Here is a 20,061-nt window from a genome sequence, read left to right on the forward strand (position 1 = left end):
GTTCAGGTTCAAATCTTTTCTGTTTCAAATTGTTTTAGTTTCAGTTTAAATTTTTCTTTTAAAAACTATGGTCTTGATTTAGCTCCAAGGTGGAAAATCTTGGTATTTTCATTATGTTTTTCCCATTGTTTAAATGTTTCTATCAATTTGTCTTTATGTTCTTTCAGCTTGATGTTCTTTCTGATTTCAGGATCAACCAGTTGCCTGCAGATCCATTAAACAAAGAGCTGAATGTTTGTCTTTAATAGCTTGAAACTGATCATCTTCTATATTCATTTCTATTTCACAATCAGCTGTTAAACAAAGTGGAAGTGTTTGTAGAGAGTGCCAGTAGAGTGACTGGAGCCATCAGATCATTTAGCCTTCAGATCAGCTCAGAAACGTTTCAGAAAGAGCTTCATTGACTGGGTTTCCATGGTTGCAGCGACGTTAAGCTCCGGTTTGTCCTGCTTTGAAGTAGTTTCACTGGTTTGTTTTGACTCTTCCAGTGTCAGTGAAATTCTGATGTTTTTAAGCTTTACATCATGTTATAACATTATTTCCTCATCAAACACAAACCTGGAAAGTTGCCTTGATTCTTTCATGCATGTTTGAGAAATCCTTTAATCTCCATGGCAACCATTCAGATGTGCAAAACACCTGGGTGGACTTAGCCCCGCCTTCGAGGGGCTGCTCCTCCTACGAACTGAAGTTTCCAAGCTTCTGAGCTTCACCACGACTCCCCCAATTCAGCTCCTTCAGACTAGCAGATTAGCAAATGCTAACTTGTGCATCTTCTGAGCTCACTATATGAGCTACTTCTCAGTGAAACATTGGTAAAAAACATTGTTAAACGGTTAGTAAACATCTGTCAATTTTGTTTGAAGTCATATTTGATTTATACAAAATTTTTATAACAACTGAAAGTAATATAGTTACCGTACTTGATTGTGCAATAAAATGGCATTATGTGACTGGAGAACAAAATGCTGCCCCTTTAATTCTGCAGTTAATGCAGGAAAGGTTTGAGTATTGCCCCTTATGAAAGAGCGTCCAAAACATGTTCATGAGAACATGGATGAGCAAGTTTAGTTTGCAGCTTGAGTCTGGGCAGCTCTCAAAATTTTAAGTGGTCTCTTAATTTTTTCTGGAGCTGTATATATATATTTATTTTAATAAAATAACTTAACAGTTGTATTAATGGCTGAACTGATCCTGCATTTTCAATCGCATCAATTCATTTAATTTAATTTATTTCAGGTTATTTCTTTTCGGCTGTAATCTTTTTCTGCAAGGCAGTGCTGGCAGCTAGCCTTGCAGAAATATTCATGACTCTTGAATCTTTCCTAATTTTATTTGAAATTGTTAGAAATTCTGTTTGGAGTTTGCAACAAGTTATATCAAGGATATAGGAAACAAAATAGGAAGATATTTCCTAATATATCTCCTTCTCTAGGCTGCCTAACTCCATCACCCATTCAATAAATTAGAATACTATTGAAAAGTTCCTGAACTTTAACATTATATAAATTAATTACACACAAATGAATATTTGAAACCCTTAATTTCTGTTATTGTGATTTTCTGCCTACAGTTACGTTTAAACTTAGAATATTACATTAGATCTATTTTTAAAAACAGAAATGCGGTCTTAATGAAAAGTCTGACCCACAAGCAGATAAAAGTCAAAAAGCTGGGAGTGGTGCCGTCTGACTCATCGGCTAATGTTAGAGGAAGGGAGCAGCGATCTTTTTCTTTGAGGGTCAAAGCTGCTGAGTCACTTTTCTGCATTAAAGCCAATCAGCACATCTCACATAGCATATTTGGCTAGTTACTAATAGATTTACAAACACTTTATAAATCACTAATAACTGTTTATAATGCACTAAGTAAGGATGAGAAGAACATAGTCTTAAATGTTTGGTAAAGCAACTCCAGATGAAATAATACATGTTAACAGATTTGGCTAGAAACCCATAACCAATTTGTCTCCTTCTTACCCTTAATTAATAGATTATAAACATTTATTAATGCTTTACAAAGTGCTTAGAGATTAATTAATAACATATTTATTAACCATCCACAAGAGGAGCCTTTCTGTAATGTGGTACCTGTCAAGAAAATCCGAGCTCATCCCACTTCCCCATGCTGGAGATTTAAGTTTAACAGTAATAATAAATAAAGTTATCTTTAAAATGAATCACTCAAGTGACATCTAGGCCCAACAGTAGACTTAGGTGTCAATAAAATAAATCTGGTTGTGTGTGTTGTTTTTGTCTCATGCAAACTTTGCTTTAATTCTACTTTTCTCTATCTAATCATAAGAAATCATAGTCAGTCAGAGAGAGTCATGGAACAGGAAAAGCAGGTTTCCTGGAAAAAGAGGAAGTTTCCAGCCTGCAGATTTATAAAAATAGCTGAGACTATTTCTTATTTTAAAGCATGAAAGTTTTAAAGAATTAAATCTAAACATTTTGGTAATTTGATAAGATTCAAAGTAAAATACTTATATTAATATTGGTTTACTTGTAATAATATTTACACTTACATTTGTGAGAACACTTACAAGAAAAACAAGTAACTGTAACTTTGGCATCAAATAATTAGAATCATGTATTATTCTTGGTTTCTTTTCAGAAAAACATCTGTAATAACTCACATTAAGATCATAATAAGAGTAACTAATAAGTTATGGTTATAAAATCATAAATGAATGATAGATCAGAGAAGCTGAAGAAAATAAATGTGATATAAGTTATGGTTATAAAATTATAAATGAATGATAAATCAGAGAAGCTGAAGAAAATAAATGTGATATAAATGTGATTTTGACATTGAACTTGAAATGGTGTAAAAGGTGTAACTGCAATTAAACATCACTGATATGTTGGAGGTAGAGAGTAGGTGAAAGGTGAAAGGCAAGGAACTAACAGGAGAGCAGAGATGATCAACGCCTTATTTAGGTGAAAGGTTGTGAAGACAACGGACATAGGAGGTTGAGCAACCCTGAGACATTAGCACAGACATCAGGACATAATGTCTGAAGGACAGTGATGGATGTGAGGTCATCTGTCTAAGCAGACAGCCAATGAAAACGCACCAAAAGGGTGGATAAACCCTATATAAGGTGGGTGCAAAAGAGGAACCTTTCGTTGGATCCTCCGGGCAGCTTCGAGCCAAGATCGAGATGGACAAAGAACTCTGCAGCTGAAGAAGAGCCGGGGCCACAGAGCCGAAGACTGACCTTCTCATGGAGACCAACCCGTCAGCCCTGCAATCTGTGGCTTCAAATCGCACTTCTCTCATCAGCTGGGTTCAGACCCCAAAGACAAAGATGAAGATAAAGACAAAGGCAAAGACAAAGAAGAAGAACTGGTGCCTTTTTTCCTGCCAGCACCAAGTCCTGTGTGACCTCACCATCCATGCAGAGAGGAGGCTCATCAGACCTGCAGGGGTCCCTGCCTTCGCTGATCAACATCTTCCTCCTGCTGCAACACCTTCTTCATCATCAAGCCAGGTCTGGGGTTCGAAACGCCAAACTCCGTCCGTCTCTCTCAAAGGTTCCTTTTTTAGTTCTTAGTATCAGCAGTAGGGAAAGATAGACTAGATGATTGATTTTACTTATTTGATTATTTCTGCTACTGAATTAAGCTGTACTGACCCTTGCAAAACTGCCTTACTAATAAAAATATTTAGCATAAAGAAAATCTAAAAGATGTTGTGGACATTCAGTTAATGAGTCACCTTAAAGTTCTTTGATGGTTGTAAAATAGCTGTGATGTTTGATTCTGGAGAGGAAAAAGTTTAAAATGTTTTTAAGTTGCTGGTAGCCCAAATTTAAAACGTCATCCTTGGGACTCGCCCGAGTCACTAAAACCTACCTGGTTCAATAACAAATGCAAGTTGTAAAATAGAGAACGAGCGACCGTTAACAGGTGTGCTCTGTGAAACTAGTTGGCTGTAGGCTGCTCAGTCTGGCTAATTCACAGGGGGAAGAAGGGTGGGACACCTGGATGTAGGCCGTCAGAAAACCAGGCGAATCGTTTCTCGAAACCAGCTTAAACAGAGTTTACTTCAGTTCTGGACAGGGTAAATCCCAGCAGATTTAGAAAACTCAATTAACCCGTTAGAAGGAGAGCTGGTAGCACATCTCCCCTCTCAGAAGAGGAAGCAGAGAGTGAGACAGTAGAGACAGAAAGGAGGGGGGGGGGGGGGGTGTTGCGCAACAACATACCAGTCAGATTATATCATACAAACGTCTTTCTGTCCTCTGAACTCCAAATGATAGTAACAAACCGAAACCAAAGCTGGTTTTGCTGGAAAAGGTTCCTTCCTCTAAAAAGAGAATTTTTCTCTCCACTGTGCCCTCATGCTTGCTCATAAAGAGGAACTGCTGTAATCAGAAGCACTTCCTTAGAAGGAAAACTTTTAGCAGAAGGGATTACGATTTGTCATTAATGTGTCTCAAATATAACTTTTGTCATATTGCATAAAACTACATGAAAAATAAGACACTCAATAGAAACGACATGGTATGTGTGTTTAATAATTTATTTACGCATGAACATATTGCAACATGCCTTTACAAACACTGGCACAAGATGAGAGTGTGTCTGAGTGTCTTTGTGAAAACAGTTAAGGGCACTGCAGGGAAACGTTTAAGTAACAGTGAGGAGGCAGGTGATTTTCTTCTGTTGGCACAGAGGGGCTTAAAGAAGCTAACGGATAAATGAAAACGATGCTAAGATGGCAAAACCTAGATCAGGCACCGGTTTTTCTTCTTCATCCTGTCACGACAGAGAAGATCACTGCTGAGCTGCTGATGCAAACGCAACTTCTTTAGAGAAAAACCATGAAAAAAAAAGAACAAATGTTTGTGCGTCTCGTATTTCCTCATCAATATTAAGTAAAATTACTCCAGAAATGGATGCCAACAATGTGCTGCTGCAATACACACAGAAATACAAGCTAAAATATTTGTAAATTGAAATGGTTTAAAATAGGAAAATATAATTTTCTTCATTACTTGTCATTTGTCACAGCTGCAGTTCAGTGCATAAGCATGAAATAGTCGAACCTTGAAGTTTACCGTTGGCTTTTGTTCCACGTCTACAGAGGAAGCACAATAGTTTTATTCTACAGCTCAGTTTAAAACCGATTACACTTTCAGCTAAAATATTTTGGTTTGCACTAACATCTGGAGACAACTAACTACAATCTGACTGTAGCATCCAGGTATAGAGATCTGCTGACAGGGAATAATTTACTGTGCTCATTCCAGAAACTTGATGGGACAAAGGAAAAAAAAAAAACACCTGGCCTCTAATTGGTTTACCTGTCACTTTTCAACCAATCAGAGGAGAAGATGAGCAGGTTTGAGGTGCAGACATGACAGTACTTCCTGTGGATACAGTAGCGATTAGGAGTGTGGACGTTTACTGGACTTTGGTGACGGCCTCGTGGATGGCCTGAGAGACGTAGTCGATGTTCTTAGAGGTCAAGCCGCACATGTTGATGCGACCGCTCGCCATCAGGTACACATGCTTCTCTTTGATCAAGTACTCCACCTGTTTGGCTGCAGCACACAAAAAACCATAACAGCTTTAAAAGAACTGGACAGAATACCTGAGATTGATTCAAGGACTGTCATTTTGTTCCCACAATAAAAATGTGGTGGCATTCAAAACAACAACTATGTGGAAAAGATGGAAGCAGTGACAGCTTGCAGGATGTCTGCACTGCAAAAACACAAAATCTTACCAAGTATTTTTGGTCTAGTTTCTGGTGTAAATATCTTAGACAAAACTAACTTACAACTTTTCAGCAAGTTACTTGTAAGTTAAGTGACTTACAAGTAAGCCTGTTTTAAGGTAATAATTCCTTAATATTGGTGAAAAAGAACCTGTTTGACTGGCAGATTATTTCACTTGTAACATGGGGAAAAAGTCTCGTTAAATAATTAGTTAAATAATTTGCAAGCGGAATTAGCAAAGTTTTTATCAATATTATATTATAGTGCTGACGAAGCCGTCGGTGACATTTGATAATAAAACATATTACATTATTCACTTTAGAGGTATTTTTCATGAAAATAATCTAGTGTGTGGTTTGGACTGAATGCACCAGGAAGTTAAAACGGCTGTGATAGATATGTAAAAGCACAGGCGGGGTAGAAATGTGCCTCTATAGGACCTGGCTTTGCCGTGACGTGTACATTAGTGGCTGATGTTCCACACCCTTTTTAAAAACCCATTTACACACACAGAGTTATGTAAATACCTTAACGCTGATTCATAGAGTGAAGCTGTTCCAGATTTTTTGCTAGCATGTTAGTGCAGTGCACAGGTGTTGCTTATCCACACTGAGGACCAAGAAAGAAGCTGTTGTGTTGGTGTGTGTGTGTTTCTTCTACTCACGGTTGAGGCCAGTAAAGCTGAACATCCCGATCTGCTGAGTGATGTGGTCCCAGGTTCCTGGAGTGCCCAGAGCTATCAGCTTGCCCTTCAGCTGATCCCTCATCAGCAGGACCCGGTCTGCCATCGTCTTCACGTTGTCCTTCCTGGAGGGACGGGGACACAAGAAAAATAAGTCAACAGAAAATTTAAAGCTCACCCATTATGCTTCCTTGAACAAGTTAGGGTTAGGGGTTAGGGTTAGGGTAGGGTAACCCTACCCTACATCTTTGAAAAACAGAAGTGGAGCCTCCTGCACAATCAACAAGAAAGCAGCAAGTGGTTTCTGGATGGTAAGTCAACAACAAAATTGTTGTCTTTTCCAGCAGCCATTGTACAGTTCATACAGCAGTAAAACCAGCTAACCAAATGAGCTGGAACTCAGTTTGGGTTGCATAGGTAACTGGGTGGGTTCCACTGGGGTTGCTAGGTAACGGCAAAGTCCACGCTGAATATGATTTATTGGAAAGCTTTTTCATTCTCCACACACCAAAAAACATTAACCTATTGCCAAAATATGCCTGGGTGGGTTTTCCTTAAGCAGTAGAGACCCAAATGGACATACGAAACCTGGGAAATGTGAATTTTGGTTAAAAGGTTCCCTTTAATTCTGATTTCTATTCATGTGGAGAACAGCTGAATGTCTCAAAAACACATCAACAGTGACGCCAACGAACCATTCTGCAAACAGCTCAGGACTGTTGAGGGTCTTGCTGACGATTCGCGCTCCCTGAGATGGCGGATTGGACCAGGTCGTCCTCACAATCTTCTCCATCTGGGACAGAACGCGGGTCAGGTTCTCGTTGTCCTTGGAAACCACCGTCAGGTTCCCCACCCTCTCATCTAGGAGAACCAGGCAGAAATATTAGCTTTCTAAACTTACAGATCTGAATAAATGCTGTTCATGACGTCTACTGACTGTAGAGGCCAAAGTTTTTGGAGAAAGACTGAGCGATGAAGAGCTCAAAGCCCTGCGAGACGAAGAAGCGGATCGCCCAGGCGTCTTTTTCCAGGTTACCAGAGGCAAAACCTTGGTAAGCTGAATCAAAGAACGGAAACAACTTCCTCCTCTGGAAAACAAAGAAAGAGAGGAATAATAACAGTGAAACTGCGACTTTAACATACAAACTAAATCAGCAGCTCCATGTTTTACCTTCATGACCTCTGCGATGGTCTTCCACTCCTCCTGGGTCGGGTCGGTGCCGGTCGGGTTGTGAGCACAAGCATGGAGGACGAAGATGGAGTGTTCTGGAGCTTTCTGTTCAAACAAAATCAATAAAATTTATGGTGTATTTTTGTTGCTTTTTACTGAATTTCTTGAGTTGATGTAACAATATGATAAAAGATTAAGCTGCACAAAGGTTTTATTACTGCAAAAACAAAATTCCATCAGGTTTATCTGGTGTAGTTTCTAGTGGAAATATCCTGAAATAAGGCAAAACTAACTTGCAAGTAAAGAGAGATATGAAAATTTCCTTCAGTTTTTGTTTGGGACTTGTTTTTATTGCATGAAATTAATATGATATGATTAGGCCTGTCACAATAACAAATTTTATTGAATGATAAATTGTCCCAGAAGTTTTTGCGATAAACTATAACATTGCTGTTTTGAGACCATTTTCAAATAATATAATGGTAGTAATAGCACAATAACACAAAAACACATTCTGAAAGATCGATCAACTTTAAATTCTAATGAACATTTAACACTGGAACTGGAAGAAATGTTAAAATATCCTAAATGAATAAACAAAACAACAGAAACAATAAAATTAATTATGAAGTCTCTGTAAACAAAATCATCCTTCAAAAAATTGGCTAGTTGAGACCAAAACTAGCTTTTGTCATCTAGTTTTTAATAGAAAGAGAGAAAAACATTAAATCAGGCAAATGGAAATTATTGACTTCACTGTAATTAATCATGTGATTAATTGCTTATGCGACTTAGGCCTAGATATGTGTTAAAATAGAAGCTCCTCTGCATTTATGTCTCTAAGGACTTACACAGTCTGTGAGTTTGTACCAAATGAAAACAAAGCCGTTCACCACATTAGAAAATTCTGCAACAGTGATAATGTTAAATGTTGTGATAACAATACCAGGTGTGATATGTGCCTATTTTCAAACAAAATAATCAGTAATTATTGATATCGACTGATATGAAATGCTTGTATCGTGATATTTTTTTAACAGTGAACGGCCGTTATGATGGCAGCCGATGTGACAAACAAACGTCAGTTCCTCCTCACCTCCAAGTCATCCAGAAGTCCAGTCAGATCCAAACCCCGTTTGGCAGCATCCCAGTAGTGGTATGGACGGATGTCCTTGAACCCAGCGTCCGTGAACACACCGTTGTGATTCTCTAGATTCCAACGAGAGCATAGAGAAAAGACACGACTTCCTTTAACCTACATGTTTATTGTGAAGTTATTTTATAAACAGAGGGAGGGGAAAAAAAGAGATTCAAGAGAAGAAATGCCCTCAAGAGATGGAAATTAGGTCGATATGGAAGTAAAGTTTCATCACGATATTCTGTAGTATTATTTTGAGAATAATAAAAGTGACAATAAGAATTTTTATTTCTTCTTTATTGACTTTGACTGTGTGTCACAGTAACAGTAGCATCACAAACAAAAATACTGCTCCTGAAAAACATTCCCATTTGTATAGCATCTCATTAGTCATTAAAAGAATTATGATTTATATCATTAAACTGCAAATTCTAGCTGCAAATAATCATATTTTCACATTTGTTTATGGTTTCATTGAACAAACAGTGGAGAAAATAGTAAAACTAACAATCCCAGCAATACGGACAGCTTTAATTAGAATTTATTATGACAATGATAAATCTGAATTATTTATCGTGATGACATATTTATCATGATAAATGATAAAACGATACGATAAATGTCCATCCTAGGAGAATAGAAACAGGCTTTATTGTACTGCAAGGGGAAAATTTGTGCGCAAAAGCAGCATCGGGTATAAATGTTCACACAAAAAAAGTTCTTAAATATATAAAAATCAAGATTGTAACAATGATAATAATGACAATAATAATAATAAAAATATCAGACTTGCGATCCAAGAGATGTACAAATTGCTTTTCCAAAAAAGTGCATAATGTTAAAGTGTAATGAACAAGTACTAGTTCTCCTGGCAGAAAAAGACAAGCCGTTCATAATGCAGAATATCAGTGCAGAAAAACAAATGTTCAGTAAAATTATTTAACAATGAGTGAGCTAAATAGAGCCGATGTGTAATGAAACTCACCCCAGGTTGGTGCTGACACATAAACAGGTGTGCCTGCGTTGTTGACGCCGTTGTACCACCGGCGCAAGAAATCTGCCCCGATCCTCAAGGCTCCTGTTCCGCCCAGAGCCTGGACAGCCCCGACCTGGAAGAGGACAAAACTTAGTAAAGCAAAGCTTGGTTTCTGTTCTGAAAATCCTTTGTGTGCACAACAACATCATGTTTAATGGCAAATGTGACCCTAAACACCCTGGAGAGAACGCTTTTATCGTGCCAGTGTTGAGAAACACTGGATTATTGCTAACTGTGAAAGTGCAGATATGACCTGATGCGCCGGTCTGTCTGTCAAATCTCACAGAAGAGGAAAGAGGCTAATTTTTAAACATTTACTGAGGTAGATAAGATCAGTGGATAACTTCACATGTAAATATTGACCAACTTCTCAACATTAAGAAAATCAATGCACCCCTAGTCTAAAGCAGCTTAAGATGCATTAATAACACTGGGTTAAAGAAATATATTTTTTGGAAGTTGTCTATGCTTTTTCAGCTGAATTAAGACTATTTTTCTTTCTTTTTTTCTCTCCCCTCCAGGGGGTCTTTTTGTGGGCTCCAGTGTCCCTTATATGAAAGCAGGCTGAAAGGGGGAAGGAGAGAAGACATGCGGCAAATGTCGCTGGGTCCGGGAATCGAACCCATGTCGAGGACTCCAGGCCTCCAAACCTGGGTCGCGCCATCCCCTACGCCACCACGCCACGCCCCGAATTAAGACTATTTTTCATCGCTGAATCCAAAAATGACATCCATTTTTCTAAATCAGGCCAGGTTTTTATTCTAATTTGATCTAGAGAAATCCGATCGTGTGACTAAATTGATTACATTTTTTGATTGCATTTCCGTTAATATTTCTCACCCAAAAAATGTTTTCTAACAGAGGGTATTAGTTAAATATTACAAACTTGGATTTCTGTAACTTGAATAATAAAGACTGATAAGGGTAAGTCCATGTAAATTGAACATTATGTCTTCATTGTGTAAAATTCTCCATCTCCTTTCTGTCCTGCTGGAATCTCTCCTCCTGCTCTTCACTCATTGATTCCAGATTCTCAGGAAACCGATCCACATGTGAGAACAAGTCATGCATTTTGATGCTCATGTTGCCTCCATAGTTCAGGAAGTTGGCCTGATTGAGCAAAACCAATGTGATTTTTGGATTCAGCACATCAAAATTACCCTAAAACAGTTGAAAAACCCCAGACAGTTGTTTTGGCTGTTGACCAGGACAATAGGTCAGATCAGACATTTCGTAACACAAACATATCAAACTCACCCTGTTCTCCTTGATGGCAGGATTGTCGTCTCCCAGGGCGACCTTGGAGGCAGAAGAGCGAAACTCTGGCAGGCCGAGGATGGGCAGGTACTCGTGGTTCAGGCTGTTATCCTCCACAAGCAGCCGCTCCACCTTCTTCACTACAGGCAGCACCCAGGGCTGGCAGTCATCAGTACGGTACGCTGGACGGGACACAAGCACAGTGACATTTAGGAAAGCCTCAGTTTACCTGCTTCATATTTGGCCCAACTCATGTAAAGGGCACGGAAAATGCAAAAATGCTCTCCTGGGAGGAAATCCGACACTTCCGAGGTCACACTTATTTTAGTAATCTGTTACTCTGACGATTTATTGGATGAGAAAATTGGCACATTCTGAGGATTTTTAATTTTAACCCCTTAAAGTTTATTTTATAGAATATTAGAAATACATGAGAAAATACAAATTCAACTACTTTTTAAAATAAAAAAAAACATTTTGCCACCTAATATGCAAAATCACAAAACATCTTTAGTGAAAACCTGATTATTTGTAGCAGAGGATGCATCTGCAGATGAATATTTCTAACATGAACATGTGAAAAGCTCAGCCCTTTCTACTCGACTTAACAATAAAGTTTTTGATAAATTGATTAATAATTGGATTGCAGAAGGTGCTTAAAGGAACATTTTTAACTGAATTTGAACAAGATGAAGCTAAAATTATGCCACTTAAAGAGTTTTGGGTAAAAGATTTTGAAACAAAGAAGGTTTTTCCATCTTAAACTCAAAATGTATGTAATTTTTGTACAGTTTTGGTTTAATCCTGCTGCTTTGAGGGTGCTACTCTTTCAATAAATGGCTTGCATTTGAGTCTGTATACTCCAGTTAATGACTGATTGTTAAATTAGTTGAAAGTTATTCCAATAGTGAATTAATCCCATTATTTATTTCAGCTCTAAAGTTTTCAGGATGCTTTTCATCAGGAGAAAATGGAAGCTATTGGGCTAAATGCAGGACAATCCTGGGCAGAAATCTCGTAAGAGGCTGCAAAAGACTTCAAAATTGAGCGAGAGTTTATCTTCATAAAGATCAACAATGTTTAACATACAGCCTTACGAGGCAGAATGACCCAGTCAAAGCACAGACCTTAATCCAACTGAGAAATACAGCTTGAAAAGTGATGCTTACAGGTGTTCTTCATCCAACCTGACAGAGCTCGAGCTATTTAAACCTCTACATGCATAGAGTTCTACAATAACTGTAAATGCATGTCACACTTTTCAGATTTTGACTTGTAAAAACTTTAAAAACCATGTTTAATTCCCCAAACACTTACCAACTACGCACTAAACACACTGATAGTAACGTGAGACTAAATGAAACAGGGCAAGTAACTTCTCCAAGGCTCTCATTAACTCTGTATGAACTCCTGCTGCTTCATGCCGGACTGTGGAGCGGCATCAAGTATCAGGAGCAGAGGGCAAATAGACCGGAAAGGTCAGCTGCCAGTTGGTGGATCTGAATAGATTCAGGAAGAGGCACAATAAGAAAGGCCATGGGTACATCAAAGTTAAACTCAACTAGCATTTAATTTAGACTTTTGTGGTTTTATGGGAAAAATTACAAGATGTCTTAACATAAAATATGATAAATGTGAATCAGGTGACACCTGAAGGTGTTTTAAAAGCACCTTAAGGAATGATTTCAGAGTGTCTGTGTTCACCAGACTGGTTTGGTGTGTTTTGGCAACAACATGAAAAAGTTTATTTAATTGGATCAGGTGATCCAGTCAGATCACAAAAGCAACAACAACAAAAAAAACCTAATGATAGACCATACACAAAATAATATTTATGCTATCGCTAGCCCTGTCACACTAACAAAATGTGCTGGACGATAAATTGTCCCAGAAGTTATTGCAATAAACGATAATATGTTTTGAGATCATTTTCAATAACATAGTGGTAAGTCTCAACGATCAATAAACTATAATTCCTAATGAACATTTAACACTTGAACTGGAAGACATTATAAATATCTAAAATAAACAAAGAAAACAAGAGAAAAAACAAATAAAATTGTCCATTGAAAAAAGGGTTGGTTGAGACCAAAACACCAGACTGAAGAGTTTTATCATCCAGTTTTTGGTGGAGAGAGAAAGAGAAAAATGAAAAATTATTCAAATGAAAATGACTGAGCTCACTTTAATTATTCATGCAATTAAATGATTTATCGCTTCTTATGACTGGACTAGACATCATACAAAAGATTAGAACAGATTTCATAGTTTATTGTAGGAATGTCCCAATTACTGGTGTCAAAGTTAACAGTTACATAAACATTTTCCATCTTTTTGGTCTCTTGCTTTAAAGTCAGATCACTATTTTCTCCATCACAGAGCTGCTGAATATAGACTGATACACTTATCAGTTGCTTAGAAAAAAAATAGAAATTCGGCCTGTATGAGCAAGATGTATACCCACGACTTTCAAAATAAAGGATTATGACTACAGTTAAGAGTGGGATGCCAATACATGTTCAGATGAGGCCTGTCAGATTAAAAGTACCTTAAAAAAAACCTTGAAGCAAGAATTGAACATGCTTTACATTAAGTCCACATTTCAGTAATAAATGTGGTTTTTATATTTTAACTTTAAGTATCATGTTTTCATTACCTGTAAGTGGAAAATCACCATAATTATCAGAAATAAAGGCTTTCAAACATCCACTTGTGGTCATAATCTATGTAAGTTGTCTCATATAGTAATAAGGTTTCTGAAATAAATCGGCTTTTCAAGAATATTCTAATTTATAAAATGGGTTTGTACATGGATAAATGGTTGAATGAACATGTCGAGTCTTGCTATTGACGTAAAACTGTTGTTAAGTTTGTTTAATTCAGTAAATAATTCATTTAAACAGCAAATGTTCAGGACTGACACGATAAAGAGTTGAATGCGTTCATTAATTAGAAACAGTTTAGACTCATTAAGCAAATACTCTTCAGAAATATTTCTGTACTTTCTTAAACTCGGGAGACCGACTGCTGGTTTGATGGGAAATGAACGACTCACGAGACGAGGCTAAGAGAACGTTCTTCCAGCATTAGACAGATTCAGATTTATAATGACCTAACAGCATAACATACAGAAGAGTATATTAATTTCAGCTCAGCAGCAGCTCGCTAGCTAGTTAGCTTGTAGTGAAGGTACAGACTGTAGCTAGTTAGCTTGTAAGTGAAGGTACAGACTGTCCCAAAGAAGGTCAAAGCGAGGAGAAAATATGCTTATATATGCTAGCATCATCTCTCGAGCTGAATTTTGAAGTTTCTGCTCGGCTCCCTCACTGACAGCAATGCCGAGGGAGGTTATGCTAGCCGTTAGCCGACAGCTGCCTGCTCTTACCTCCAACTCCCAGATTCACCTTCTGGAGGTGGCTGTCCTCTCTGAAATCGGCAGTAAGTTTAAAGACAGCTACAGGCGGGGCCTGAGGGACGTCGCTGAACAAGGACATGGCTCAGGGTAAAGCGAATGATGCCGATAAGAGACGGGGAAAGGGTGCTTCCTGGGACGGCAATGACAGACACAAGCCGGGTTCACCTTCACCAGTCTGGTACAGGACGTAGGCGTCAATCCAACCACCAATAGGAAGGCGCGTACTTACGTAAGTCAGCTGAAGCAGCCAATGAGAGCGAAGTAACACAATCGGTTAAAGTAAGCAGTGCTTTAGGTTTTGTTGATACTTGCTTTGTGAATAAATAATTTTGATTAAGTTTAATATTGTCAGTTTATTGATTTAATCAATTTATTTTACTAGAAATTAAACGTACTACTTCACATTAATTAATTAAATAAATGTTACACAGTCCAGTCACATACATGTTCAAATTGAATTACCTGCATTTTGTTTCAAACTTATTTATAATACAATGTACTTTAAAATGTTAATCAGTATACAGCTATACAGTCAATTATCATAGGGAGACTGCATTGAGACTTTGACCTTGCTGCAATCCATGATCTTGGGCCAGCATGTGGTGACTGCGGAAAGGAAGTGCTCCCTTCCCAGAGGAAGAAACCTCTTAAAGAACCCATAGACTCACCTATAGCTTTTAAATGTATTAATACTTATTAAAATTTGACAAACAAAATCATTTCTCACATATTACTACCTAAAACTGTATAATGCATTGAAAAGTTTTCAAATAAGCATTTTGTTGTTTTTTTCTCACAAATCCCTTGAGTTTCTCTTTTATGTTTACTTGGTTTTACAGAAAAGCTAATACTTCTGAGAAGTCCTTTTAAACTAAAGAAATATTCACCCTGCTAATATGTTAACAATTTAATGGTTTCTCGTGATGCATGTTCATTGGAATCTGCAAGTTCTATTGATGGAAACATTTACTATATAATCCACAGTAGCCTACCTCACTGGATGGATGGATGGATGGATGGATGGATGGATGAATGGATGGATGGATGGATGGATGGATGTAGCAGTCTTAAATGTGACAGAAAAATAACATGTCAGAGCTGTACCACCATTTGGCCACAAGGGGTCAGTGTCAGCATAGGAAGAAACTATTTTCTTTTTTGTTTTCAAAGTAGCTATAAGATGCCGCAGTTACAAACCAGTCACACTTTTTAAGCCTTCTATAGTCCATTCATCAAGAGTTACTTAATATACAAAAGGCTCTAAGATGTATGGACTTAATGTACATACATCCAAATGTCTTCTGTCTCAGGCAGGGGCACCACCAGGAATCTTGGGCCCCCTGACAAAAAATCAAATTAGGCCCCCCCACACAGCTGCTGTTACAAATTCTTGAGTCTATCTGACCCATCAAAAGTGTCACAATTTTAAAGGCTTGCAACTGTCTTGCTTTTTTTGGTCCAATACTGATACTAACAAAATATTTACTGCTCATAAATTTTACATCCAACAGTCTGCATTACAGTGTGCAAGTAGGTTGCTTAAATTGTTTCTATTAGTTTTAGTTTACTGAAATGTCTCTCCCCACGAGCAACAGTCATAGGCAACATGCAAAATATACATGAAGCAATCCAGACTTATCAAAAAAATGATATGTAGTTGCATTTTATTCAAGCCTCAGTATATAACTTTAATAAAAAATATATTTTCTCCATATTTGTTAAAGCTGGCACCATGTCATGCCAGTTTGTTATGAGACAGATAATCTGTGAAAACAATCAATCTCCTCCACCTCCTCCCTGAACTACTATTACAACGTTCTGACCAAAACAACCAATAAGAACCAGTAGGAGGGTCTTAGCGCTGTCAATCAACCTCATTCACTCACTGCTAAATGTGCTAATGGTGGAGAAACAACTTATCATTACAGGAAAAATGTTTATTTGCTGTCATTAGCAGATATGCTAACTAGACTAAGCATTCACAACAGGCTGCGCTAGCTACAGCATAGGGATGAGCAGCCACATGAGATTGTGATTGACAGCACTAAAACTCTCCTGTCTCCGATTAGCTGTTTCTAGATAGTACTGGGAGAAGGCAGAGGAAATTGATTTTTCACAGATTATCTCTCATGCCATACTGTCACAACACAATGACAGTTTTAACAAATATGTGAAAAAAATATATATTTTTATAAAAGTTACATACTGCAGCTTTAATTTCACTTAGTAGAGGACGGGTCAGGAGGGACGTGGGTTAGAGTTGCTGCTGACTGACTCATCTGTTGTTAAGTGGCAAAAGGTACAGGGACAAACTCAATATATGAATATGTTGATCATTTCTTTTCTTAATTCATTAAATGCTAGTGAAAAGGAGGCAAACAGTAGCCTGTAGCTAAGCTAACTATGCTAAATGGTTGATAATCTCACACAGTCTACCCTCCTCTCTTGGAGAAAAACTGGGTTATAAATCGACACTCTTGCTTTTTTCTCTCTCTCCCCCTCTCTATTTAAAAAAATATTTTTTTAAACCTGATTTTATAATTTTTCTTAGCAGCATAGTAACCGCCACAGTTGTTTGTGTCCTCTACTGACTGCTGCTGATCACCGTTACAGTAAAGTGCTCCAACCATTTCATGCAGATCCAGGGGGTTCAGGGCAAATGTGGATGTGTGTTTTCTGGTCTGGGAGGGTAACATTTAATTTTTACTGCTAAAAACAATCTTCGAAAATACAATATGATTAATTTTGTAATTGACAGGGCCCCAATTTTTTATTTTTATGAACAAAAAATAAATAAATAAATTGTGGCGGGCCCCCTGTTGGTCAGGGGCCCTTGGAATTGTCATAACCTTTCCCCACTTATAGGGGCCCCTGGTCTCAGGTGATCAGAAAGCATTAAAATCCTGAAAGGTTGAGACAGGATTCGTTTCATTTTAGTGCAACACAAACTCTTACCAAGTCTTTTTTTTAATCCAGTTTGTGGCACAAATATCTTAGTAAACTTGGAATAAGACAAAGCAAAATTACTTAAGTAACTTTTCAGTAAGATATAGAAGCTTGCTTTAAGGCACATGTCAAACTCAAGGCCCAGGGGCCAAATCCAGCCTTAGCTTTTAATGCGGCTCTCTAGACTCATAAATAGAATCGTCAAGATAACAGTGTGCTTAAATATAATTTTATCAATCAATTCAAATCTGTTTTTATCTGTTTACTGCCACATTGCATCAATTTCTCCAGTTTCTCTGGAATTATTGTGGAAATTCACTCAAAATTAATAAATCCTTGCACTGTTTTGCGCTAATCATAAATGTGAGTTTATTGCTGATTTTTTGCAAAAATGGTGAAAAACATTGGATCTAATTGACAGTTTCTTACTTATACTAAACAGTTGCTTCAGCCCTACTTGATGTTGAGTTATAATCCATAATGATATGGTGATTCATAAAAAGTCACATTTACCATCAAACTTAAGCGCAAATATTTCTAAATTACTACCACAAACACTTTTTTATTGCAAAAACAATCATATTTTAGAAAAATCATTCAGTATTATTTAAGTTGAAGAATTTATTTATATTTTAATAGTTTAACTGGTTTTATCAATACATTCTGGCGGAACCGGCCCTTTAAGAACATTCATGATCTTGATTTGGCCCAAAAGCAAAATGAGTTTCACACCCCTGATTTAAGGCAATAATTCCTTAATATTGATTAAAAAAATAACCAGTTCCATTGGCAGATTATTTCACATATAATATGGGAAAAATGTCTGGTTGTAAGTGAAATTATCTGCCAGCAGAACAAGGGCTTTTTAAAAAAAATTAATGTTAAGAAATTATTTACTTAAAACAAGCTCCTATATATTGCTAAAATGTTACTTGTAAGTTAGTTTTATCTTTTTTTTCAAGTGTATTAATATATTTGCACTAGAAACTAAACCAAAAATACTTTGTAAGACTGTGTGCCTCAGCTCTGTGTTGCTAAACAGCCCTCCATTCATATCGATTAAGTCCTTGTACTATTATATAAACTGTTAGACTCAGACATAAGCACACACACCCTCTCTCTGTTTGCTATTAATAGGTGTAGACACTTGCAGGGATGCTGTTGTTACTTGCCTTCTCTCTGTCCTGTTTCTTTTCTGCATTCGGTTGGAAAACTTTGATGTATAGCCTTGGTCTTACTTCGGTGCAGCATCCACTTCAAACCTACTTTGCACGTTTTCATGGAGCGACCTCACATCTGTTAAAGGTATGTTGGTAAATAAAGCAAATAATAATTATAAACGTCATGATTTGAAAGTTATTTTTCCTAAAATGAGGACACAGGTTCTTCACCCGTCAAACTAAAACTGATTTTGGTCGGGATAACAAATGCACTTGCACCACTTGCCACCCATCATTCTGTCATTGGCATGGATGACAAACAAGACGTCCATTTTTTTCCCTCTTCCGTCTGCCTCTCCAGACACACTCCGCTGAATCATCAACAGTGTTGGGTTTCAAAGGGCTGAGAGGCTCACGCTCCTGCATGTAGCCGATTGAGTCAATTTGTCGACATGATGGATGTTTTGTGGCCTCGGCTGCTGCTCTCCTGCAGACTGAGGGGTGTGGAAGAATCAAAAGCAATTTCGTAGATTGATTTATAATTCTGAGAACAGGTACTGAAACATTTTGGACATTTCCCAGTATAGTTTGACAGTAAATCGTGTTTTTTTTAAACTCTCCTAAAAAGAAAGAGAGAAAAGGTTTTTCTATGATGAAATTGGCGAAAGCACAAAGATGTTTCCCAGAAGCTGTAACAGTAGAAGAACAAGACAACCTGCATGAATTTAGTCATAACAGGCAGAAGCACATGCTTCATCCTGCAGTCTGTGTAAATGACACTGTACTACAAGCAGCTAAACAGGTGGAGCCATCACACTGTCTTTACTATGATTATCAAGAGTGATAAATTGCTCATTGTTTTAAGCTCCACTGCGTTTCCCACTGAAAGTAATTGAAAACTAAGAGCTGTCCACACACGGAAGTGATAATAATAATTAGTTAAAGCCAAGCAGTTAGATTATCTGACTTCCAGCAGCTGGAGAAACAGGAGATGGTGCAGTTGTGAATTCTCAGTCAGCAGCTGTTATCCTGCTCCAAGGATAGGAGTGGCGGATGGTGTGTTTGAGGCAAATGCAGGGACTGGGATGTTTCCAACACACACACACACACACCCACACACACTCCCTGTCTCTCTTCAACATATTTCAGAATGCACTGGATCAGAGCTGCTTGAAAAAAGAGCTGAAGAAATGAACCGAACGGGAACGCTGGAGGGTTTTTAACCAGCCTCAACCTCAAATTCCAACATGGCCGCCTCGCATAAAACTTTGTTATACAGCTCTGGAAAAAAAATAAGAGACCACTTAAAATGATCAGCTTCTCTGATTTTACTTTTTATAAATATATGTTTGAGTAAAATGAACATTGTTCTTTTATTTTATGAACTACTGACAACATCTCTATGAAATTCCAAACAAAGATTTAGGCTCTATAAGCAGAAAATGAGAAATGGTCAAAATAATTAAAAAAAATATGCAGTACTTTCAGACCTCCTATGGTGTTTTCTTGTCTTCTCTTATCTAAT

At 37.6% G+C, this 20,061-nt stretch overlaps 1 protein-coding gene across 1 annotated transcript; it reads right to left on the bottom strand.

The window, feature by feature from the left end:
• Positions 1-4,509: 4,509 nt before the first annotated feature.
• On the bottom strand, positions 4,510-14,621 carry LOC116720250 (aspartate aminotransferase, cytoplasmic-like). The gene is made up of 9 exons (XM_032563399.1): positions 14,401-14,621; positions 11,016-11,197; positions 9,708-9,831; positions 8,681-8,793; positions 7,585-7,689; positions 7,351-7,501; positions 7,109-7,274; positions 6,396-6,538; positions 4,510-5,554 (listed from the first exon to the last, which is right to left on the bottom strand). The coding sequence occupies exons 1-9, from the start codon at positions 14,507-14,509 to the stop codon at positions 5,415-5,417; spliced, it is 1,233 nt and encodes a 410-aa protein (XP_032419290.1). The 5' UTR covers positions 14,510-14,621; the 3' UTR covers positions 4,510-5,414.
• Between the last annotated feature and the right edge of the window lie 5,440 nt (positions 14,622-20,061).

The sequence above is a fragment of the Xiphophorus hellerii genome, chromosome 5 (assembly GCF_003331165.1).
Source record: "Xiphophorus hellerii strain 12219 chromosome 5, Xiphophorus_hellerii-4.1, whole genome shotgun sequence".
In the NCBI taxonomy this organism is placed as follows: Eukaryota; Metazoa; Chordata; class Actinopteri; order Cyprinodontiformes; family Poeciliidae; genus Xiphophorus; species Xiphophorus hellerii.

Bases quoted from the DNA above. Each gene is read 5' to 3' on its own strand.
- LOC116720250 (XM_032563399.1), bottom strand. From the start codon at position 14,509: ATGTCCTTGTTCAGCGACGTCCCTCAGGCCCCGCCTGTAGCTGTCTTT. The intron at 11,198-14,400 runs GTAAGAGCAGGC...TGTCCCGTCCAG, and splicing joins GGTGAATCTGGGAGTTGGAG to CGTACCGTACTGATGACTGC. The intron at 9,832-11,015 runs GTGAGTTTGATA...GTCCTCTTCCAG, and splicing joins CTGCCATCAAGGAGAACAGG to GTCGGGGCTGTCCAGGCTCT.